Genomic DNA, 25,243 nt, shown 5'->3' with positions numbered 1-25,243 from the left:
GTCCGTTGTTCCATGTCCAGTTCTAACTGCTGCCTCTTGACCTGCGTACAGGTTGCACAGGAGGCAGATAAGGTGGTCTGGTATTACCATCTCTTTAAGAATTTTCCATAGTTTGTTGTGATCCACACAGTCAAAGGCTTTGGCGTAGTCAATGAAGCAGAGGTAGATGTTTTTATGGAATTCGCTTGATTTTTCTATGATCCAACAGATGTTGGCAATTTGATCTCTGGTACCTCTGCCTTTTCTAAATCCAGCTTGCACATCTGGAAGTTCTCGGTTCACATACTGTTCAAGCCTAGCTTGAATGATTGAATGCCTTGATAGCATGTAAAATGAGTACAGTTGTGTGGTAGTTTGAACATTTTTTGGCATTGCCTTTCTTTGGGATTGCAATGAAAACTGACTTTTTCCAGTCCTGTGGCCATGGCTGAGTTTTACAAATTTTCTGGCGTATTGAGTGCAGCACTTTCACAGCTTCATCTTTTAGGATTTGAAATAGCTCAGCTGGAATTCCATCATCTCCACTAGATTTGTTCGTAGTGATGCTTCTTCAGACCCCTTTGACTTCAGGATGTCTGGCTCCAAGTGAGTGATCACACCATTGTGGTTATCTGGGTCATTAAGAACTTTGTGGTTAGTTCTTCTGTGTATTCTTGCCACCTCATCTTAATATTTTCTGCTTCTGTTATGTCCATACCATTTCTGTCCTTTATTGTGCCCATTTATGCATGAAATCTGTATGCAGGTCAGGAAGCAACGGTTAGAACTGGACATAGAATAACAGACTGGTTCCAAATAGGAAAAGGAGTACGTCAAGGCTGTATATTGTCACCCTGCTTATTTAACTTATTATGCAGAGTACATCATGAGAAACGCTGGACTGGAAGGAACACAAGCTGGAATCAAGATTGTCAGGAGAAATATCAGTAACCTCAGATATGCAGATGACACCAACCTTATGGCAGAAAGTGAAGAGGAACTAAAAAGCCTCTTGATGAAAGTGAAAGAGGAGAGTGAAAAAGTTGGCTTAAAGCTCAACATTCAGAAAACAAAGATCATGGCATCCAGTCCCATCACTTCATGGGAAATAGATGGGGAAACAGTGGAAACAGTGTCGGACTTTATTTTTGGGGGCTCTAAAATCACTGCAGATGGTGACTGCAGCCATGAAATTAAAAGACGCTTACTCCTTGGAAGAAAAGTTATGACCAACCTAGATAGCATATTCAAGAGCAGAGACATTACTTTGCCAACTAAGGTCTGTCTAGTCAAGGCTATGGTTTTTCCAATGGTCATGTATGGATGTGAGAGTTGGACTGTGAAGAAGGCTGAGCCCCGAAGAATTGATGCTTTTGAAGTGTGGTGTTGGAGAAGACTCTTGAGAGTCCCTTGGATTGCAAGGAGATCCAACCAGTCCATTCTGAAGGAGATCAGCCCTGGGATTTCTTTGGAAGGAATGATGCTAAAGCTGAAACTCCAGTACTTTGGCCACCTCATGCGAAGAGTTGACTCGCTGGAAAAGACTCTGATGCTGGGAGAGATTGGGGGCAGGAGGAGAAGGGGATGACAGAGGATGAGATGGCTGGATGGCATCACTGACTCGATGGACGCGAGTCTGAGTGAACTCTGGGAGTTGGTGATGGACAGGGAGGTCTGGCGTGCCTCAATTCATGGGGTTGCAAAGAGTCGAACATGACTGAGCAACTGAACTGAACTGGTGCATGAAATGTTCCCTTGTTATCTCTAAGTTTCTTGATGAGGTCTCTAGTCTTTCCCATTCTATTGTTTTCCTCTGTTTCTTTTCACTGTTTGCTTTAAAAAGGCTTTCTTATCTCTCCTTGCTGTTCTTTGGAACTCTGTGTTCAGATGGGTGTCTTTCCTTTTCTCCTATGCTTTTTGCTTCTCTTCTTTTCTCAGCTATTTGTAAGGCCTCCTCAGACAACCATTTTGCCTTTTTTGCATTTCTTTTTTGGGGAGATGATTTTGATCACCGCCTCCTATACAATGTTACGAACCTCTGTACATAGTTCTTCAGGCAGTCTGTCTATCAGATCTAATCCCTTGAATCTATTTGTCACTTCCACTGTATAATCATAAAGGATTTGATTTAGGTCCTACCTGAATGTTCTAGTGGTTTTCCCTACTTTCTTCAATTGAAGTCTAAATTTTGCAATGAGGAGCTCATGGTCTGAACCGCAGTTATTTCCCACTCTTCTTTTCACTTACTGTACAGAGCTTCTCCATCTTTGGCTGCAAAGAACATAATCAATCTGATTTCAGTATTGACCATATGGTGATGCTCCTGTGTAGTGTCATCTCCTGTGTTGTTGGAGGAGGGTATTTGCCATGACCAGTGCATCCTCTCGGTAAAACTGTTAGCCTTTGCGCTGCTTCTTTTTGTACTCCAAAGCCAAATTTGCCTGTTACTCCAGATATCTCTTGACTTCCTACTTTTGCATTCCAGTCCCCTATGATGAAAAGGACATCTTTTTTTGGTGTTAGTTCTAGAAGGTCTTGTAGGTCATCATGGTGCCGTTCAACTTCAGCTTCTTCGGCATTAGTGGTTGGGGCATAGACTTAGATTACTGTGATATTGAATGGTTTGCCTTGGAAATGAACTAAGATCATTCTGTCGTTTTTGAGATTACACCCAACCAAGTACTGCATTTCGGACTCTTTTGTTGACTATGATGGCTACTCCATTTCTTCTAAGGGATCTTGCCCACAGTAGTAGATATAATGGTCATCTGAATTAGATGGGAATCAGAGGAGAAAAAAATTCAGGCTGAGGCCAATTTCACTGAACCAAGATTTGGTTCACGTATTTTGTTTTCATTCATTCCAAATTTCTGAGCACCCACTATGTGCCAGTTTCTGGATTAGGTGCTGATTAAAGATGAACAAAACAGAGTCTCCTGTCTTCAGGGAACAAAAGAGCCTACTGGGAAATACACTCAAGTCTTTAGGGATTTATCATTCATAGCTTTTTTAAACTGAAATATAGTTGATTATAATTTTGTGTTAATTACTCCTGGATAGCACAGTGATTCCGTTATACATATATATATATGTACATTATTTTTAAATATTCTTTTCCATTATGGTTTATCATAGTATATTAAATACAGTTCACTGTGCTATACAGTAGGGCCTTGTTGCTTCTCCATTCTATCTATAAAACCTTACATCGCTAACCCCAGACTCCTACTCCACCCCTTCCCCCATCCCCTCCCCCTTGGCAACCACCATTCTGTTCTATGTCCGTGATTCTGTTTCTGTTTCATAGGCAGGTTCTTTAGTGTCATATTTTAGATTCCATGCAAAAGTGATATCATATATCATTCATAGTTTTAACTGTCTTTCAGGCCCCAGAAGTAAGGTCTAGGTCAGTGGTTCTCAATCTCAAGTGCACATTGGAATCACCTGGAGCGCTGGTAAAAATACAAACACTTTCACTTTTCACTTTCATGCGTTGGAGAAGGAAATGGCATCCCACTTCAGTGTTCTTGCCTGGAGAATCCCAGGGACGGGAGAGCCTGGTGGGCTGCCGTCTATAGGGTCGCACAGAGTTGGACACAACTGAAGTGACTTAGCAGCAGCAGCAGCCAGGATTTCACAGCCAGAAATCTGACTTAATTAATCTAGGATGCTGCCTTGGCTCTGGGATTTTTAAAAACTTCCTGGGCCAGACTCCTTAGAGAAGCAGTTTATTCTATAACTGGGAAGAGAAAATACAAGTTTGGAGCATCTTGTGGTAACGAAGGAAGTGCTCAAAATAGCATCAAAATGGCATCTTGGGGGCCAAGATGCCACAAGTATCCTGGATTGGAACCTGACATGGAAAAAAAGAGTATCAATGGAAAATTTGGCAAAATCCAAGTAAAGTTTGGAGTTTAATTGAAAGTAATATACCAATGTTAGTTTCTTAGTTTTGACAAGTATATCATGACTATATTAGATGTTAGCATCAGGGGAAGCTGAGTGAAGGGTTTACAAGAACCCTGTACTTACTGTCTGTACTTTTTCCTATAAATCTAAAATTATTCTAAAATTAGAAGTCTATTAATGAAAATAACATGAGAAAAGAGAATGAGAGATGAAAGTAAGTCAAAAGCACACAAAATCCAAAATAACTCCCAATAACAGAAGATGGAACAATTTGAGTAACATAATCAACATTGATAGAATAAAATAAATTTCTATGAGTCCACACTGTTATATTATAAATCTCCACAAGTGGTAAAGCGGGAAGAACTCTTCCTTACAAAATTCCAATTAACACATAAAAAACCACTACTAGAACATCATAGCAATGATTGTTGCAAGTATCATCCACCAATAAATACAAAAATTAATGGATAAAAGCTTGAGAAGAATATTTGCACAGTATCACAGTATTTCCCCTAAATTATGTATTAATTATAAAGGGGAAAATGGTAATTTTATAGTGAAGACACTGCCTTAACCACGCGGTCAAGGGTAACTCCACCAGTCATAACATATGTTAACATCATACACTCCCTGTGAGTACGTGGCAAAAATGTACAACCTTATCAGATCATGAAAAAATGTGAGATGAACCCAAACTGAGGAACATCGTACAAAACAACGAACCTGTACCTGTCAAAAATGTCAAGGAAAGACTGAGGACAGACTGGAGAAGACTAAGATATGACAACTAAATGTAGGACCTGGATTGGTTCCTGAAAAAAAGAAAAAGGAAGGAAGGAGGGGAGAGAGGAAGGAAGGCAGGAAGAGAGAAAGAAAGAAAGAGATTTAGGGGAAAATTTGGTGACATTCAGATAAAAACTGAGGCTTCATTATGGATGTTGGGCCAATGTTACTATCTTCCTTTTCATATTTGTTCCCTGGTTATGTACATGTGGAAAACTGACTGAAGGGTATATGGGAGCTCTCTATTCTATTTTGCAACTCTTCTGTTAAGTCTGAAATTATTTCAAAACTTAAAAAGCCTCTTCCCCAGTGATTCTAATGGGCAGCCAAGATTGAGAAGGGTTAGTTTAACCTCTATATACCAGTGCTTCTGAAACTTTAATGTTTATGAATTACCTGGGGTGGGAGGGTGCCTTGTTAAAATGCAGATTCTGGTTCAGTAGAGCATAGGTTGCAAGGTTTTGTGCTGCTGCTGATCCAGACCATACTTCAAGATCCTGAAACAATAGACCACTTTCCAGAGGCATGAACTGGTTTGCATACTTTTTGAGGCTGGGATGTGGGCACTAGTTACTAGGCAGCAAGTGATGCCAGCAACTTGTTTAGCAGCCATGTCCTAGTTTAGCCTTGCTCTTTGTTCAGATCACATACAAGGGGATTCTCTTGAAATAATCTACTGTAATTGAGAGACATGTCATGTCAGTTTGCAGTACCAGTATCACCTAAAGTGCAAGCCCCCTGTGGTGGTAGTCAAAATGATGGTCCCCCAGTGATATCCACATTCTTTTTTCAAAAAACACTTATTCGACTGTGTGGCTTGTGGGTTCTTAGTTCCCGGACCAGGCGTTTGAACCCCTACCCCTTGCATTGGGAACACAGAGTCTTAACCACAGGACCACCAGGGGAATTCAAGATATCCATTCTCTAATTCCTGGAAACCAGTGGATATGTTACCTCCTGTGGAAAAAGGTTTTTTTTTTTCCACATTAAGATGCAATTAATATTATGAGATTTTGAGATTAGGAGATTATCCTGGATTATTGGTTGGGCCCAATCTAATCATATGAGTCCTTCAAAGCTGAGAAGCTTTCCTGGATCCAGGGAGAGAGGGGTGGGAGGACAGAAAAAGAGGCGGGAAAAATTTGAAACATGAAAGGGACTTAACCAGCCATTGTTGGCTTTGAAAATGGAGGAAAGAGGGGCCGTGTGCAAGAAGGTGGGGCCTTGTCCCAGCGACTGGAAATGGCAAGAAAACAGTCTTCCCTGGAGCCTGCTCTTCTCCCAATGCCTTGATTTTAGCTCAGTTAGACCTGATTCAGATTCCTGACCTATGGAACTGGACAATAATAAATCTGTGTTGTTTTAAGATACTGCCTTTGTGGGAATTTATTACAGTGCAATAGAAAATGAACAGGCCACAAGAAAAAGGGATCAGCTTCATGAATGCAGCTCTGTGCAAAAAATGTTGCTTAGCTAGTTTTGCCACACTGAGTACCCAAATCTTAATAGTCAGGTCACAGTCACCCAGCTCAAGTTATTGTTGGAAACACAATCCAAGAGGCTCCACCCCATGGGCCTTCTTGAGATACTGAGTCAGACGGTTAAAAGAGAATAATTCTCTATAGTGACAAGAGCATAACTATTCAAAGGAACCAAATGACCAGAAGATATCCCAACATCTCACTCCAGCTCTGGTGGGAATTCTCATCCAGTGTGGCTGAGCAAACACTCTTCCCCATTTTGCACCCTCCTCCCTGTGGCTAATGTGTCTTTCCCATTCACACTACAAGCTTACTCTCCTCTTCCCCCTTGGCTGTATTCTTTTTTTTTTTTTTTTAGTATTTTTTAAAAGTCTTTATTGAATTTGTTGCAATATTACTTTGGTCTTACATTTTGTGTTTTTTGGCTGTGAGAGCTGTAGGATGTTAGCTCCCTGACCAGGGATGGAACCTGCACCTCTTGCCTTGGTCAGTGAAGTCTTAACCACTGAACCATCAGGGAAGTCCCTTAACTGTATTCTTTGTTTTTGTATTTGCTTATTTACATCAGGGAGAGTGTCTATTAACTGGTTTCTTCAGAGACTTGACTTGAATACATATTACTCCTGGCTGTTAGATGACATTTCTTGTTAATGAGATTGCTGGGTGGATGACAAAGTTTTCTTTTTCTCCATTGAATTGCGTTCTAAGGACCACCATGTGTCTTCTCAAACAATTGGAGGGGATTTTAAAACCTTTCATAGGTGAAAGGAGTCACTCTCGCTCAGAGTTGAGCTGAAACTAGAGTTCCCTGTTTAGTGTCCTAGCATAAAACGGATCCTTCCTCATGTAGTGCCACCTTAGTTTTTTGCTTTTTTTTTTAAATTTAAAATTTTGGCTGCACGGCATGTGGGATCTTAGTGCCCAGACCAGGGACTGAACCTGTGCCCCTGCCTTGGAAGGCAGATTCTTAACCACTGGACCATCAGGGAAGTCCTTCACCATACTTTCTATGTAACCCAGTTAAACATACCCTGGCATCAGTAGTTCACTGGCATTACTGACTTTCCATCTCATTCCCAATGTGTGTGTGTGTGTGACATAAACTACAGTGAAACAAAGATAGAATTTGGAATATACTATACAAGTGGAATAAAGATATTGAAGATGTTGCTTATAGGGCTCAGAAGGAAGCAGTAATTTTCATTTTAATATAGGAATGAGACAGTATTTTGCTGATGGTGGAGTTAGATTTGGAATTTCACAGCTAGGTGAAGACAGTTACGCAAGTGCAAACTGTTGCATAGCATAATGGAGTGACCTGAAAGTTGGGACATTTGCTGTTGTCCTGCCTGTGTGCCCTTCATGAAGAAAGACATATCCAGAAATTCAACCTCAGAGTGTCTTCCTTAAAGCCTTGGTAAGTGCCCTAATCATTGGGACAGCTAATCATTAGGACTCCCTCCATAAACAGGTTTCCCTCGCAGATTTAATTGACTACACTCAATTATACAACTTTCCTAGATGCATTTCATCCTGTTTGAGTTTATCCTATCATGGTCTTTTAAAATGTATCCTGTCATTCAGATAATCAGAATTAATGTTAATTTTTTAGGTGTGATGACACTATATTTTTTTAACTGAAATTTTGCTGTAATTCTAGATTTTTATGCAGTTATAAGAAATAAGTGGGCTTTCCTGGTGGCTCAGATGGTGAAGAATCTGCCTGCAATGCAGGAGACCCTGGTTCAATCCTTGGGTCAGGAAGATCCCCTGGAGTAGGAAATGGCAACCCAATCCAGTATTCTTGCCTGGAGAATCCCATGGACAGAGGAGCCTGGCAGGCTACAGGCCATGGGGTTGCAAAGAACTGGACACGACTGAGCAACTAACACTTTTACACTTTTCATAAGATATGACACAGAGGGACTTCCTTGGTGGTCCAGTGGCTGACTCCACTCCCAAAATGCAGGGGACCCTGGGTTTGATCCCTGGTCAGGGAACTTGATGTCATATGCCACAACTAAGAGTTTGCATGCCAAAACTTAAAAAAAAAAAAAATCCTGCATGCTGCAACTAAAAAAGATCCCTCATGCCCAACTAAGGCTTGGTGTGCTACTGCTAAGTCACTTCAGTCGTGTCTGACTCTGTGCGACCCCATAGACAGCAGCCCACCAGGCTCCCCTGTCCCTGGGATTCTCCAGGCAAGAACACTGGAGTGGGTTGCCATTTCCTTCTTCAATGCATGAAAGTGAAAAGTGAAAGTGAAGTCATTCTGTTGTGTCCGACCCTTAGCGACCCCATGGACTTCAGCCTATCAGGCTCCTCCGTCCATGGGAGTTTCCAGGCAAGAGTACTGGAGTGGGTTGCCATTTCCTTCTCCAAAGACTTGGTGTAGCCAAATAAATTTTTAAAAAAGAAATAATACAGAAAACCCAGTTTTCCCAATGGTATTTTGTAAAACAATAGTATAATACTACAATTAGGATATTGAAATCCTTGGTATTGACAAAATCCACACATCTTATTCAGATTTCCCCAGCTTTACTTGCATTTGTATGTGTGTGTGTGAAGGTTTGCATATTTATCACCACAGTCAAGATACTGAACATTTCCAATATCACAATGATATGTCTTGTTGCCTTTTTATAACCTCACCCATCTCTCACTACTGTGCCTTTCCCCACTCTTCCTAACTCCTGGCAACCATTAATCTCTCAAAATCTAAAATTTTGTCATTTGAAAATGTTATAAAAATAGAAATATACAGTATGTAGCTTTGGGGGTATGGCTTCTTTCAGTTGGTGTAATTCCCTGGAGATTCATCCCGATTGTTTTGTGTAGTTTGTGCCTTTCACTTGGATATACCATATTTGTTTAACCATTCACCTGTGGGCATCTGGGCCGATTGCATTTTGTTTATGGACATTTGTTGTGCAGACTTTGTGTGATATAAATTTTCATTACCTTGGGATAAATGCCCAAGGGTGCACTTGCTGGGTTGTGTAGTAATTTACAAGTTTAGTTCTGCAAGAAACTGCTGAACTATCTTCCAGTGTGGTAGTACCACTTTGTTCCCACCCAGTGATGTGTGAGGGATCCACTTTCTCTGCGTCCTCACCAGGGTTTGTTTTTGTCACTTTAAGAATTTTTAGTCATTCTGATAGCTGTGTGGCACTCTCTCAAGGAAGTTTTAATTTGCGTTTCCCTAATAGCTAATGATATTGAACATATTTTCATGTGCTTATTTGCCATCTGTGTGTGTGTTTTTTGGGGAAATGACTCTTCACATCTTTTACTCATTTTCTAATTGAATTGCTTGCTTTTTTACTGTTGGATTTTGAGTATTCTTTATGTATATGTTCTAGATATAAATCCTTTGTGAGATATATTGTTTGCAAATGTTTTCTCCTAGTCTGTATCTTGTCTTTTTATCCTCTTAACAGGGTCTTTGTGGTGCAAGAGATTTTAATTTAAATGATGCCTGTTTATAAATTTTTCCTTTTATGGATCACGCTTTGAGTGTCAAGTGTAAGAAATCTTCGTCTGGCCCTGAAGATTTTCTCCTATATTTTTTCCTAAAAGTTTTAGACTTTCACATTTTACATCAAGTCCATGGCCTGCTTTGATTCAATTTTTGCTAACATGCAAGATGTAGGTTGAGGTTTTTTGTTTGCCTGCAAATATCCGATTGCTCTAATATTGTTTGTTGAAAAGGCTATCCTTCCTTCAGTAAATTGCTTTTGTACCTTTGCCAAAATACAGCTGAGCATATTTATGTGGGTCTATTTCTGGGATGTCTATATTGTTTAATCAATCTATGTGTCTATTTCTTTGTCAATACCACACAGTCTTAATTATTGTGAGTTTTAAAATTGGGTAGATTGAGTTCTCTTATCTTTTGCTTTTTCAAAATTGTTTTATTCTTGTTCCTTTGCCTTTTCTCATAAATTTTAGAAAAAGCTTGCCTATCTCCACAAAAAACCTCGCTGGGTTTTTTTATAGGAACCTGTTAAATGTATGTATCAATTTGGGGAGAATTACCATTTTAACTGTGTTGAGTTGTCCAATCCATGAGCACAGTATGCCTCTCCATCTATTTAGATTTTCTTTGAAATTTTTTCACTGGCATTGTGGTGTTTTCCCCATAGAAATCTTAGGTATGTTTCATTAGATTTACACCTGAGTTTTTCTTTTGGAGAGGGGCAATGATTGCAAACAGTATTTTAAGTTCCTGCATAAAAGTGTTCATTGCTAGTATTTAGAGATACAACTAATTTTTTTATGTTTATCTTGTATCCCATGAACTTGCCAAATTCACGATTAGTTTTCAGAGGCTTTTTTGGTAGATTCTGTGGGATTTCCTACATAGCCTAACATGTCACCTGGGAATAGAGGGAGATTTATCACTTATTTTCCAAGCTGTAATGTCTTTTACTTCCTTTGTTTGCCTTATTGCAGTTGCTAGAACTTCTAGTACAATGTGTAATATAAGTGATAAGTGTGGGCATCCTTGCCTCATTCTTGATATAGGGAAAAAGCATCCAGTCTTTTACCACTGAAAAAGATGTTAGCTGTAGGTTTTTTTTCTGGCAGTGCTGGATCGTCATTGATTTGCATGGGCTTTCCTTGGGTGCAGTGAGCAGGGGCTCCTCTTCACCGCAGTGCTTCTCACTGTGGTGGCTTCTCTTACTGTGGGGCACAGGTTCTAGGTGCACAGATTTCAGTAGTTGCGGCTGGCAGGCTCCAGAACTTGGGCTCAGGAGTTGTGCTACGGGCTTAGTTGTTCCACGGCATGTGGGATGTTCCCGGATCAGGGATCAAACCTGTGTCTCCTGCATTGGCAGGCAGGTTTTTATCCACTGTGCCACCAGGAAAATCCAGCTGTAGGTTTTTTATAGATGGTCATTATCAAATTGAGATAATTCCTGTTGTTCATAATTCAAAGAAACAGTTTCTTTTTTTCTGTTTTGTTTTAAAATTATGAATGGGTGTTGAATTTTGTAAATGCTTTCTTGGTGTCAGCTGAAACAATTATATGATTTTTCTTCTTGATCTTGTTGATGTGGTGGATTACATTAATTGATTTTCAAATACTGAAGCAGCCTTGCATACCTGGAATAAATCACACTTGATCAGAGTGTATAGTCTTATACAACACCAAATTTGGATTGTATTTGTCAAAGATTTTTATATCTAAGTGCCTGACACATATTGATCTGTAGTCTTTTGCTTTTTAAAAAATATACATAATCTTTGTCTGATTTTGGTATCAGGGTAATACTGACCCCATAAAGTAAGTTTTTTCTTCTCTCATTTCTGGAAGATATTGTATAAAATTGGTACTACTTTCTCTTTAACTATTTCATAGTTTTTGTTGTTTTTCAGTTGATAAGTAGTATCCGACTCTTTGTGACCACATGGATTGCAGCATGCCAGGCTTCCCTGTCCTTCACTATCTCCCAGAGTTTGCTCAAACTCACGTCCATTGAGTTGATGATGCCATCCAACCATCTTATCTTCTGTTCCCCCCTTCTCCTCATGCCCTCAATCTTTCCCAGCATCAGACACTTCCAATGAGTCAGCTCTTCACATCAGGTGGCCAAAGTACTGGAGCTTCAACTTCAGCATCAGTCCTTTCAGTGAATATTCAGGATTGATTTCCTTTAGAATGGATTGGTTGGATGTCCTTGCAGTCCAAGGGACTCTCAAGCGTCTTCTCCAACACCACAGTTCAAAACCATCAGTTCTTCAGTGCTCAGCTTTCTTTATGGTCCAAGTCTCACATCTCACATTCATATTCTCCAGTATAATTATCTGGTCCAGGAGATTTCATTTTTGAGGGTTTTAGGATTATGAATTCAAGCTTTATGTTTATAGTTTCAAAATCCCCACATATCTGACTAGAGAAATGTTTTGTCTGCTTCACCAGAGGAAGCATGTCAGAGGGGAGTACCCCCTGCCCTCCTGTGCTATCTTACTGCAGCTGGCTCTTTTCCCTTTTGTCCCTTGGGTGACAACACGTATAAGGGTGGGGAGGGCAGGAAGCCTCCCTTGAGGGCACCCCAGGTGTTTCCTCACAGGCCAAGCCCGGGATGCTGAGAGTGAGATTGGGCTGCATCACCAGGGTCCTACATTAGTGCCCACGAGGGCACTAAGTGGGATATTCCCGGCAGCCCCCATCCCCTCATGGTTACAGGACTTGATAACGAACAGCAGGTGCCAATTTGGAGACAGACACAGAGATGAAAAGTCCCAGGCGAGGATCCCAGCCTCATGCACACTGTGCTGTTGATGTTATCACTGCAACTGTAACAGCAAAAGGAGGCAGGTGTTGGGGATTAAAAGAGGAGTGTGTAAAAGTCAGAGGGGAAGACCACAGTAGAAGGTCTGGACTGGGGTTGCGAAGTCCTTATAAGGGATCAGCTTCACAGATGATTCTGTGAAGAATCACAAGAATCACAAATCAGCTTTGATTCTGTGTGCAAGCTGTAGACCCACTGTGTGCACACTCTGGGCACACAGCTGTGTGGGCAGATGCTTGAATCTTGTCTGGCTCGGAGGTCTGCAGGCTGTCTGGGGTGGAGTCTCCAAACTGGCTTGGTGCCCTTCTGTACTGGACTCCTTCCATGGCAGACCTAAGCCTGCACTTCCCAAATAGCAGCTGTGCCCCATTTGGCCATTTTGGAGACACAGAGGAATTGCTTTGATACCTGAGGATGGCAGTAGCAAGAGATGGTGGTGATGAGAAGCTGGCAGGAGCCGATATGGGTTTGCCAGGTAGAGGTGGGGAGCTCAGGTTTACGAAATATGTTTACAGTCACAAAGTCAGGGGCAAAGTCCAAACGAAGTCCAGGCCTGCGTCGCGGCCAGTGTGACACAAGGGTTGTATATAATGTGCTTCAGCTTTTCTCACTTGTACAACAGAGAAACTGATGGTCCTTACATCCCAGTATGGTCATGAGAATTAAATGAGATAATCATGTGATAACCGAGCACACGGCATAGATAGAGTTTGGTAAGTGCTCAGTAATATTGTTGTTGTTCAGTCGCCCATTCATGTCCGACTCTTTGCGACCCCATGGACTGCAGCACGCCAGGCCTCCCTGTCCCTCACCATCTCCTGGAGTTTGCCCAAGTTCATGTCCATTGCATCAGTGATGCCATCCAGCCATCTCATCCTCTGATGCCCTCTTCTCCTTCTGCCTTCAATCTTTCCCAGAATCAGGGACTTTTCCAATGAGCTGACTGTTTGCATCAGGTGACCAAAAATACTAACCATTATTAATGTCAATAATGTTAGCTATTATTATTAATATTAACTGGGTTTTCCAGATGGCTCAGTGGTAAAGATTCAGCCTGCAATGCAGGAAATGCAGGGGATGTGGGTTTGATCCTTGGGTCAGGAAGATCCCCATGGAGGAGGGCATGGCAACCCACTCCAGTATTCTTGCCTGGAAAATCTCATGGACAGAGGAGCCTGGCAGGTTATATTCCATAGGGTCACAAAGAGTGGGTCACAACTAAGCACCCACATACATATTATTATTAGTGTTAATATGCTATTCTATCATCAAAGGGAGAATTACAATGATGATAGCAACATTTAGCATGTGAACACAAATATGGTAAAATTAGAGTTGTTTCCAGTTCCAACCAGTCTATCCTAAAGGAGATCAGTCCTGGGTGTTCATTGGAAGGACTGATGTTGAAGCTGAAACTCCAATACTTTGGCCACCTGATACGAAGAGCTGACTCATTTGAAAAGACCCTGATGCTGGGAAAGATCGAGGACGGGAGAAGGGCATGACAGAGGATGAGATGGCTGGATGGAATCACTGACTCGATGGATGTAAGTTTGAGTGAACTCCAGGAGTTGGTGATGGACAGGGAGGCCTGGTGTGCTGTGGTTCATGGGGTCGCAAAGAGACACGACTGAGCGACTGAACTGATGACTGACTAGTTCCTAAGCATGTTTGACTTTCCATTAGCAGCTAACTTGAAGCTGTGGCATTCCCTGAGGTGAACTCACCTCGTCAGCTTGTCTGTCTCCTTGGTCCCAGATGGAGTGGCTGTTCTACCTGCCCCTCAGAACCTCTCTATGCAATCAACCAACATGAAGCATGTCTTGACGTGGAGCCCAGTGATTGTGCCTGAAGAAATAATACACTATTCTGTCGAGTACCAGGGGTGAGCATTTGTTGTTGTTGCTGTGTGTCTTTTTTTTTTTAGTTTCTCTCCTTTAGGCAGTAGTTGATTCCTGGAGGCACAGCCCTCATTCCAGAGCTCAAGGAGGCTTTGTGAGCCCAGAGAAAGATGATTTTCTATGATCTGCCTCCTCTGTCTTCATGGGCCCTAAGAGAATTGAAGCAACAAGGGAAGTTGTCCCATGGATTTGACAGTGAACTGTCTGAGAACACAAATGTATATAAATACATTTTCATGAAGTTTCTTTCCAACAGTGAGTTAGTTGTCTATAGCTGAAGAAAATCTTCAGATGAAATGAGTTTGCCTCTGACTTGAGGAAGAGAAATTATTTGGAGATTTGTATCTTTTAGGGGTCGGGGAGACCTCAGTTTTCCTGACAGTACGCTTGCCCCCAAAAGCCAAAACAAACTGTGACCCTATAGGTCAGCTGGTCCTTCTCCAGGTGTCCAGGCCCTCAGAGCTGTCAAGGAGTGACAGGGATGCAGAAGGTACTCAGTAAAGCTCATTAACAATTCATACGAACCAAGCAGCTACATGCGAAGACATTCTCCTAGGCTCAGGGGTACAGACCACAAAGTTTCCAGGCAGAAGAAGATTACATTTAGAGGAGACAGTAAAAACTTAAAGAAATATGTACACCAGGTCTGCACTGTCCAACGTGGTAGCCACTAGACACGGCAGCTATTTATACTCAAATTAATCAAATTTAAATTCAAAAGTCTGTTTCCTAGCCATATGAGCCACATTTCAAGTTCTTAATAGCCATCTGTGGCTACCGGCTACCATATAAAACAACACGAATACAGAAAGTTTTCACTATCACAGGAAGTTCTATCAGGCAGCACTGCTGTAGGTAAGTTCAGATAGAAATCAGTTCTAGGAGGGAGCTAAAAGCCATTGCAACAGTGAGTTGGCTCTGTGGCAGCTTTTTATCTGATGGTTAGGAAAGGTCTGTCTGAGGATGTGATATTTAAGCCAATATCTGAAGGACAGGAGCGGGCAACCTGTGTGAATGCGGGGGCAGGGCACTGAGACACAGCAAGCACCTGCCAGCCAGGAGGAACGGTAAGGAGGCCCGTGTGGAGGGAGCATCGCCTTTAGGGGCGGAGCAAGAGGCCAGAGAGTCTCGTAGGCTGGGGTAGAGTATGCATTCCATTCTAGGCTCTTTGAAAGTCACTAAGGAAATGCTCTGCTCTGCTGAGTGACAAATGGTTTGAAGACTGGCAGGAAGGGAAGTAGGAAAATCTGTCCGGAGACACAGCAAGGCAAGGGGTGATAGTTGCTGAGACTAGGGTGGTGACCGTGCAGATGGAGAGACCAGGACAGAGTGGGATTGATGCCTGGGTCTCCCTTGTCTTTGGAGTCAGGAAGAAGGGATGGTTGGTGACAGAGGAGAAGGGAGGAACGGAATGTGGAGCAAATACTTGTTTTCCCGAAAAAAGTTAGCGGAGGAGGTGGTTACTTGAAATTGTCATTGAGCCAGGGTGGAAGGGCCTGGTGTTACCGCTGTCCCCTCCTCTCTTTGGCCAGGGAGTATGAGAGCCTGTACACAAGCCACATCTGGATCCCCAGCAGCTGGTGCTCACCCACTCAAAGGCCTGAGTGTGACATCACGGAGGACATCACTGCTACTGTGTCATACAGCCTCCGGGTCAGGGCCACCCTGGGCTCACTGACCTCAGCCTGGAGCACTCTGAAGCACCGCTTTAACCAGAACTCAAGTAAGGCCCTTCTCTCCTTACTCCCCCGCCCCCCAGCAGCCTCCCCTTCAGCAGCCTCCCCTTCAGCAGCCGTGCTCACTGAGACTGTTGGGATTCTTTTCAGCGTCAAATGAGTCTTACAAAGTCAGAATGCTACAAACATAGACAACCCTAACTGGTCTGTTGAAAACATTGCCAGCTGCTTCCTCTCTCTCGTTTTGAAATGAGACTTTGGAAGTTATTCCTGACTGTCTCTGGAAGGAAAAGTGCTCTGGAAGTGGGTAGAGGCACTGGGATGGTCTCTCCCTACCGTGATCACACAACATTAATTCTTAACACTGCCTTCCATCTGAGGCCTCACTGTCCCCATCTTTGATGCCTGTGTGAGCATCTTCTTTGGCAATAGGGTCTATACATGATCAGAGTGACCAAAAACAGCCCTTTGGAAATAAGTAACTTTTCTATAGCAATGGAACCTGGCAAACATATTGAGAAAGAAGTAAGCGAAGAATCTGGATTGGTGACCAAAATGGCAGAGTGCAAACAATGCCCAGTGTGTAGCAGGGAGCGAGGGGAAAGAGCAGGAGCAGGGTCTGGATGGCTGGAGGGGAGGAAGCAGCTGCTGTCATGGTGAAGGGCTTCTACATGAAGTCTCATCAGATCAGTAGAGGAGCGTCATGGAAGACGAGGGGATCTGGTCCAGGTCTGTGTACAGAACGATCGCTCTGGCTGTGGTGTGGAAAGTGAGCGGGAGTAGGACAGACCTGCAGGCCATGGGAAGAGTGAAGAGAGGGCTGTAACATTCCAGCTGAACCGGGGTGGATCGTGATCCTAGAGGAGGGGGAGGCGTGGGAAGGAGAGGACAAATTCCAGAGACATGGTTGAGTTAGAAGGGACAGAGCTCGGTGACCAGTTCCCGTGAGACAGAGTTGGGGGAGATGGTGATGGCACCCAGCTTCCAGATGGGGTCAGTAGGAATGCCAACCGAGGAAGAGAACCCAGGAGGAGTGGCTGGTCTGAAGAATAAGAGATGCTGCTGGCTTTGGGCTCTTTGAGGTTGAGATTCCTATCAGATATCATCCCATGGATGTCTGATTAGCAGTTGGGAATCAGGCCCTGGGACTCAGACAGGTCACAGACACACAAAATGAAATTAATAGCTAACGGCCTGAGAGCAGGTGAGGGTGTCCAGGGACAAGATATGAGGACAAATAGAACCAGGCTAGGATTCTGGGAAACCTAGGGTTTAAAGAGAATGGAGGGGAGGGTACCAGTAGTGCTGGACAGGGAGAGAGTCAGAGAAGGGAGAACAGATGAGCTGCTGCTGGGCCTGAGGGAGGCCCCCAAATAGGTCCTCTTGAAAGTGGTCTCATGGAGCAGGTGGAGGGAGGATGTTGGGCAGGCTGCCGACTCGGGGATTGAATGGAGGTGGAAAGACAGCTGTGGGCGATGATGTGACCCCCTGGGACACACAAGATAGGCAAATGAAAGGTCTTCGGGAACCTGTATTCTCTGGGTGACAGGTGACCCTCTGCTGGGAGTGAGGACACAGGGAGGTCGGGGCGGCCTCTAAATCAATGGAGTGAGTCAGAGCTTCCTGAGGAGCGTGGGGGTTGGCAGAAACCAGGAGGGTTAGAAGGTGAGGGAGCCCCTGCTGGAGGAGGTTGAGGAAGGTGAAGGTAGATCTGAGAGAGAACTTGGTCCTCCAGAGTCAGACAGACGGGGTTCAAATCCCGGCTCAGCCACTTGAGTGAGAGGGGCAGTGGCTTGCCTCAGTGGGTGGTTGGGGGTGAGATGAAAAGTGTAAATGCTCAGGGCAGTGCTGCCTTGTAACAGCACTCAGCTATTTGTATTATTATTATTACCCTAGGGATATGCCCAGAGTTGAGAGCCAGCAAGCAGAGGAAGAAGGGAAGAGCTGGGGGGCGGGAGTGGGACCATTGGAATGGATGTGTGTTTGTGTTAGTCGCTCAGTCGTGTCCAACTCTTTGTGACCCCATGAACTGTAGCCCACCAGGCTTCTCTGTCCATGGAATTCTCCAGGCAAAAATACTGGGGTGGATTGCCATTCCCTTCTCCAGAGGATCTTCCTGACTCAGGGATCGAACCCTGGTCTCCTGCATCCCGGGCAGATTATTTACCGTTTGAGCTACACGGAAGTCCTTTTGGAATGGATGCCAGTAGGAATTTTGGTGCAGGATGTGGGCTCCTCTGCCTGCCCTCTCTCCCACGGCGCTGGCAGGACATGGTGGAAGCAGTGGGATCCCAGTGCCAGGCCCTGGGGGAGCCGGAGGGGCACCGGAGGCTGCTGTAGCTCTGCCTCCACCCACAGCGCCTGGGCAGCACCAGCACCACCTCCCTCTGGCTCCTGGAAGCAGAGTTCCAGCCAAGATCATTGCTGGAGGCTGGCAGCTGTTGGAAAGGCAGGCATGGGGCATTTGGAGATAAGGAAGTGTCTACGCAGCTCTGAGGGGGTGTGTGTGCACTAGCAACTTGTGCTTGAGAAGGTCAGTATAAACAGGAAAAGGGCTGGCTGCCGAGGAGCTGAGGAAAAGTGTCTTCGTACCTGCCCCAGAAGCAGAGGACGAGGGTCCTCACACAGGTGGACCCAGCTGCAGAGCTGGGAGGAAACTGAGACTCCTCAGGGCATGACGTCTGCTTTTTGGCCTTTGTAAAACCCCACCCCAACTTCTCCTCAGACGTGAAAAATCTGGTTTTAAGGCTGTCTTGGAAAGGATCCCCTGTTCTTAAAGGGAAGCCTGTTGAGAGCAGAGGTTCTTAACCTCAATGCAAATCCAAGTCACAGGAGAGCTTTAGAACCCCTGATCTTCGGGACCCATCCCTAGAGTCTGATTTAAGTGATCGAAGTGCATCCTGTTCCTTGGGAGTTAAAAATCACCCCACACAACAGAGTCTAGAAACGTGGAAAGACATGAGCTCAAAGTCTGGCCATTCACTGGGGGACTCTGGGAATATCACTTAACCTCTCTGAGGCTCTGCTATGTCATCTGCAAGTAGGAGTAGTATTTACTTTCTGAAGTTTGCTGGTTGGATTAAATGAGATGAGTATGTAGAGTACATAGGAGAGAAGTTCCTGCCCCAACATTGTCAGAAAATCATCTGAACTGAAATGACATGTGGTCATTTTGTCTAATTATATTCTCTACATAGATGGAGATAAGGGGATCCAATTCTAATATCGTTTAACTTAAAAGTGGAGGAGTCAAATATCACCTTTCTTACTGGAGGTGTTTCAGAGGCAATTCTAGTGGTGCTGTGTGCTCATATGAAGCCTCTGATCTGGGTATGTTTTGTACAGTTGGCCCCTGACTTCCCAGGTCCTCGTGTCCCCTTTCCAGGCAGCTCTTTAGATGCCAGGAAATACTTTGTTCTCTGAAAACTCCCTGTAGGAATTGCCTTTCTGTTGAGTGTCTGTTGACCCCAGTGCAGGAGGTTTAGCCAGAACACACTCCCAAGCCACAGACCACAATTAGGGTGGCCCTTCCGGTCTTGCAGTGTCTGGATCTGAGAGGAAGGTCTGGATCCATCATCAGTAGGCAGGGACTGAAGACTGTGTGGGCCCTTTGGTTTCTGGTCTACTAAGTGGAAAGTATCCATGGGGCCGGTGGGGTCTCTCTGTTTCGGATCCAAAAACATGAAGGATGGTGTTTGTGCTTAGGCTGTAATTACTAGAGCTGATTCTTGGAATTTGTAAAACCCTCTGACTTTCCAACATCTCCCATAAGGCTATGAGATGAAGACCCCTTGGACTGGGAATGGAAAGGCCAACCCATCCACAGGCTGCTGATCTGCTGCTGTTTGAAAGTTAGCAGCAGACGGTATATATCACTGATCTATGTGAATTGTACTACATGGTCGTTGTTTGCTTTTTTCATTTGCTCTTCATTCACAAAGAGTTTACTGAGCACCTGCTGAGTACAGTGCTTGCTTCTGCATGCTGTGAAGCCACATCAAAACCCCTCCCCTCCCATGAGCCTGGCGTGTTTCCACTGATGGTTTGGTCATGGTCTCCCTGGACAGAAATCAGTCTTGTCTGGGACTGGCTTTGACTCTCCCCTTGTCTTGCCAACAGCCATCCTCACCCCGCCTGGGATGGAGATCACCATGGACGGCTTCCACCTGCTTATTAAGCTGGAAGATCTAGGGCCCCATTTTGAGTTCTTTGTGTTCTACTGGAGAAGGGAGCCCGGTGCCAAGGTGAGACTTGCAGCCGGGACCTTTGAGTCAGACTTTGAAGAAGCTCTGAGAGCTGGATGAGGAAGGCCGGCCCCTGCAGTGCCTGCTGTCTGTGGTGGCCAGAGGATGAGCAGGCCTGGGTGAAATTAGGGAACACAGAGATGGGTGTAGGCTGACAATGCTGGCAGCATCAAACTCAATGGACTGCCTTGGTCCCACCCAGACTTTGGCTGGGAGCCGTCTTAGGACATATTCACTGAAGTAGGCAGGCTACCTCCTTGCCTTAAACTCTGTCATAGTTGGATCCACAATACCTGTGCAATGCATTTATTCTCTCCCATCAGCGTGTCTTCTCAGCCATTCTTCCCGCTGTTTAGGGGCAGCAGACAGGGCTGTTCCAGATCAGTTGGATGATTTCATAAGTATACGAGGCCAGTCCCAGCTTCTTGAGGGTGTGTATCTGGGCTGAGTGCAGAATTAGGGGCAGAGAGCCAGGAGCTAACTTATAAACAACCCTAATTATAAGCCAGTGGGCCACCTGGAATGCCTAGATGGGGCACGGCCCCTCCCTGTGGGGTGGGTGCTGCAGGCCAGCCTGGGTGGGAGGTCAGCTCTCTCACAGGGAGTGGCTGAGCTGCAGCAGCAGAAGGCATGAAGCGTGGGTGCACCTGTGGAGCCCTATCCAAGCTGAAACGGTGATAAAACCCACTCAAATCAGTGCAGGGAAAAGCAGGCTCTGTCACAAGGATTGTTGTTGTTTAGTCACTCAGTTGTGTCTGACTCTCTGCGACCCCAGGGAATATAGCCCATCAGGTCAGGTTCCTCTGTCCATGAGATTCCCCAGGCAAGAACACTGGAGTGGGTTGTCATTTCCTTCTCCAGCGGATCTTTCTGACCCAGGGATCGAACTTGTGTTTCCTGCATTGGCAGGAGGACTCTTTACCACTGAGTCACCAGAGAAGCCCTGTCACAAGGATTAACACGGTGCTGTTGGGGGCTCTCACAGAATCCATGACTGGAGCAGGCCCAGAGCTGCACAGCGTCACTCACCCAGAGGCCCCCGTCTGCCTGGAGAGCCTTTGCTTCCCCCTGGGGGTCCCCTCTATGCACTCTGTCCATGGCCCTCGCCCCAGCTTGCCCCAACCCCTCATCACTCCTTCCTGTGAGTGTCCATGGCTGCGACTGACTCCCCTCACCATGTCCTCTCCCGTTGGTCCCTGCTTCTGGCTGCAGTTATTCAGTTCCTCAATACCAGTTCCCAGGCCAAGAAGTCTGACTGGTCCTGCTGATTTTATCAGGCCAAGCGTAGGGGTTGCCAGATGCTCGCTGGCCTTTGATAGACCCTTCTCTGGCCAAGGATACCCCTGAGCTAATGCCAGGACATGTGCCCCACCACACTCCCCTGGAAGGGGAGTAGCCATGGTTCCCAGCATTTACTCCTGCTGGGTCAGGGCTCAGTGGTAGGGCCTGGCACTGCGCGTCGGGCGGATGCAGTCGTGTGGGAGCAGATCGGGGCCTGGGCTGCAGGGACCAGGCAGGTCCCTCAGGTTCTTTGGGAGAGGAGCACCTGCCCTGAGTCACCTGGGCTTGGCCCAGACAAGCCTCCGCAGGTCTCAGGGGGTGGCAGAGGTGGAGGGCTGTGCAGATGGACGGACAGACAGTGGATGGGTGGATGCTTGAGGAGGCACTGCCCACTGGCTGCAGTACTCCTCTTCACTGACCCTCTGAAAGTCGTGGCCGGGCCAAGCACCCAGTCAGCTTTCTGTCCAAGTATAATCCTATCAGAGAAGCCTCCCCGAGCCCCTCTGTTGGTGCCTCCTCTCTACTCTCTACCTGCTTGTCCTGCTCCACGATTCCTCGTAACCCTCGTCACCACCTGATGTGTGTTGTCAATGGTCTGGCTTTCTCGTATATGGCATAAGCTCCGTGGGGGCAGGAACTTTTTGTTCTGTTCAGTGCTGGGTGTCCCTGTTTTGTTCAGTGCCTACAGCTGTGCCTGGCACACAGTAGGTGCTAAATGAATTGCTAAATAAATGAGTAATTTTTAAAAAGTGAATGAATGAATGAAAGAATGAGAGGAACATTCTGTATGCATGCTGGAAAGGAAACATTGACAGCTTTCCTTCTCTCCTCCTCTCCCTTTCCTGGCCTGCTTCGCTCAGGCTGTGACTGTTTTCTGGTTTCCTAAAGGAACACGTCAAAGTGGTGAGGCCCGGGATCCTTCCCGTGTACCTGGAGACGGTGGAGCCCGGGGCGGCATACTGTGTGAAGGCCCGGACGTTCGTGAAGGCCATCGGGCGGCACAGTGCCTTCAGCCGGACAGAATGTGTCAAGGTGCAAGGTAAGGCAGCTTGCCTGCCCCTCCTAGGGGTGCATGGCGCCTGCTGCTTCCTCTGGCTCTGAGTCTCCCCTTGGTTTCCCTGACCTGCTCCCGCAGGCTGCATGGGTTCCGGTGGTGAAAGCGTGCTGTATCCTAATCCCCACCCCAACCCTGAGGTAAAAGTCCACCCTCGGGCTGGGTGGGGGTCCCTTGGCAGCTGTCTGGCACACTTCCCCTGAAAGCTTCCGAGGCCTGAGGACAGACTTTGCAAAGCTGGTTGACCAGGTGGCTGCTGCCTGTGAATTGGGCCAGTGTAGGTGAGGCGTTGGGGCCCCTGAAGCTCAGAGCTTGTGAGGGGTGCCCACTGTGTAGTGCAGCTCTCAGCTAGGAGGGGCCTGATAGGACATCTGTAGAATCCTCTTCTTTAATTTTTTTTCCCTGAAAGTTTTTATGGTCTACAAACCTAGAATGAAGAGAAGCAAAATGAAACCCCACATCCCATGATTCTGCCATACAGACACTGCTAGTGACATTTGTGTAGAGATTTTTAGTTTTTAAAATATAATTTTGAATATTTGGTACATATATATTTCAAAAAATATGATAAGGATTTGGAATTGGCTACCTCCTCCTCTTCTTCATCCATGTCATTCCTATCCACTCCCCCATAAAGGTTAGCTCTTTGTATATCTTTCTGAAAACTTCCCAGTGCATTTACAAGTAAATGGGAATAAGTTATTATATATTTTTCTTCTTTTTAGCACAAATGGTAGCATACTCTGTGCACTGTTCTGGGTCTTTTTATAGATCTTCTGGATCTATAAAGTCTTTTTTCACTTTAGACATATTATAGATTTTTTCATATCTAAAAAAGAATTTCTTTAACCTTCTTTTACTAGCTACCTAGTTTTCCATTATGTGTTGTGTACCTATAACTAATTTAACTACCCCTCTATTGAGGGGTGGGCTTCCCTGGTGGCTCAGCAGCAAAGAATCTGCCTGCAAGGAGGCAGGGATTTGATCCCTGGGTTGGGAAGATCCCCTGGAGGAGGGCATGGCAACCCACTCCAGTATTCTTGCCTGGAGAATCCCATGGACAGAGGAGCCTGTCAGACTATAGTCCATAGAGTTGCAAAGAGTTGGAAATGACTGAAGCAACTGAGCACATGCGGACGGTATTGAGAGGTATTTAGGTTTTTTCCTGATATTTTGCTATTATAGCCAATGCTCTCATTAGTTACCCTGTACATAGATCACTTGCTGGTGTATGTGAAGGATAAATTCCTGGCAGCAGAGTTGCTGGGTTGAAGGGATACACATTTGAATTTTGACTGCTGTTTCCAAATTATCCTCTAAAGGGGTGTTATCCTTCATGTAGACATATGTTCCAGTTGTATTATACATATGTTTTGTGTCTGCTTTTTCACAAATGTCATATCAAAAACATTTTTCCTGAAGACTTTCTGATTACCATTTTATACTATTTTTTAAAACCATGTAGGTCAAGCTTGTTAAAAAAATTCAAACAACAGAGAAGAATGTAGAATAAGAAGTGTGCGTGTGTGTGTGTGAGCTCAGTTGCTCAGTCGTGCCTGACTCTTTTGTGAGCCCACGGACTATAGCCAGCCAGGCTCCTCTGTCCGTGGAATTTTCCAGGCAAGAATCCTGGAGTGGGTTGCCATTTCCTCCTCCAGGGGATCCTCCTGATCCAAGTTTTCCATTCTTCCCACACCACTGAGGAGGTTTCCTTTGGCAAGTGTGGTGTTTAATTTTGCAGTCATCGTGTGAGGCCAGAACTCACAAGCACAGTTGGGACTGTACTATGCTTACTGCTCGGCACCGCCCTCCCCGTCACTTGGTATTGCTATTGTGAACACCTGTTCACGTCAGTGCATATGGATCTACCTCATTTTTAAAGATGCATAACAAGCCAATGTGTGGGTGTGTCAAAATACGTGTAACAGAACCCCGTAACTAGGTATATTCTGGGCTTTCCAGTGTTTTGCAACTACCACCCATGATGCAGTGAACAAGCTTGTGTATATTATGTACCCTAATTCTCATTTTAATAGCTGACCTCCTGACCTGACATGCTGATATTTGATGATGTGGCAAATCATCCTCTCCTTGGGGATATTTAGGTCATTTCCATCTGCTTTTTTATAAAAGATTATTTAGTTTTGTCTGTGCTGGGTCTTCCTTGCTGCATGTGGGATTTCTCTAGTTGCACCAAGCAGGGGCTATGCTCTCCATGCAGTGCTCAGGCTTCCTGTTGCAGTGGCTTCTCTTGTTGCAGAGCATGGCGGCTTCAGTAGTTGCAGCTCGTGGGCGCTAGAGCGCAGGCTCAGTAGTTGTGGCACGTGGGCTTAATGGTTCAGTGTCATATAGGATCTTCCCAGACCAGGGATCAAACCCATGTCCCCTGCATTGGAAGCTGGATTCCTAACCATGGGACTACTTCCGGAAGTACCCATTTCCATCTGCTTTTGAAGATGATGTTCATTTTCACGGATTCATTCATTCATTCAGTGAATAATTACTGAGCACTGTCACTGGGATATAGTCCCTACCCTCACTAAGCTTACCTTCTAGTTGAGTAGACAGACAAGTAAGCAAATGCGATGGTTTCCTGTGGTGGTTCGTGCTATGAGGGAACACACCAGAGC

General features: G+C 45.1%; 1 protein-coding gene across 2 annotated transcripts in view; it reads left to right on the top strand.

Annotated features, from left to right (window-relative positions):
* The window catches only part of IL20RB (interleukin 20 receptor subunit beta), a 36,946-nt gene that overhangs the window by 3,851 nt on the left and 7,852 nt on the right, over positions 1-25,243 (top strand). Inside the window, exons 2-5 of one of the 2 annotated variants that reach the window (XM_004003314.5) lie at positions 14,216-14,342; positions 15,891-16,081; positions 20,154-20,278; positions 22,448-22,598. In XM_004003314.5, the coding sequence (XP_004003363.2) occupies positions 14,216-14,342; positions 15,891-16,081; positions 20,154-20,278; positions 22,448-22,598 (594 nt within the window). Of the gene's footprint in view, positions 1-14,215; positions 14,343-15,890; positions 16,082-20,153; positions 20,279-22,419; positions 22,599-25,243 lie in introns of both variants that reach the window. The other variant, XM_042236712.1, reaches the window with a different exon arrangement.

The sequence above is a fragment of the Ovis aries genome, chromosome 1 (genome assembly GCF_016772045.2).
Source record: "Ovis aries strain OAR_USU_Benz2616 breed Rambouillet chromosome 1, ARS-UI_Ramb_v3.0, whole genome shotgun sequence".
NCBI lineage: Eukaryota > Metazoa > Chordata > Mammalia > Artiodactyla > Bovidae > Ovis > Ovis aries.
The sequence above is the reverse complement of the archived record's forward strand: the minus strand, read 5'-3'. Positions and strand labels throughout refer to the sequence as shown.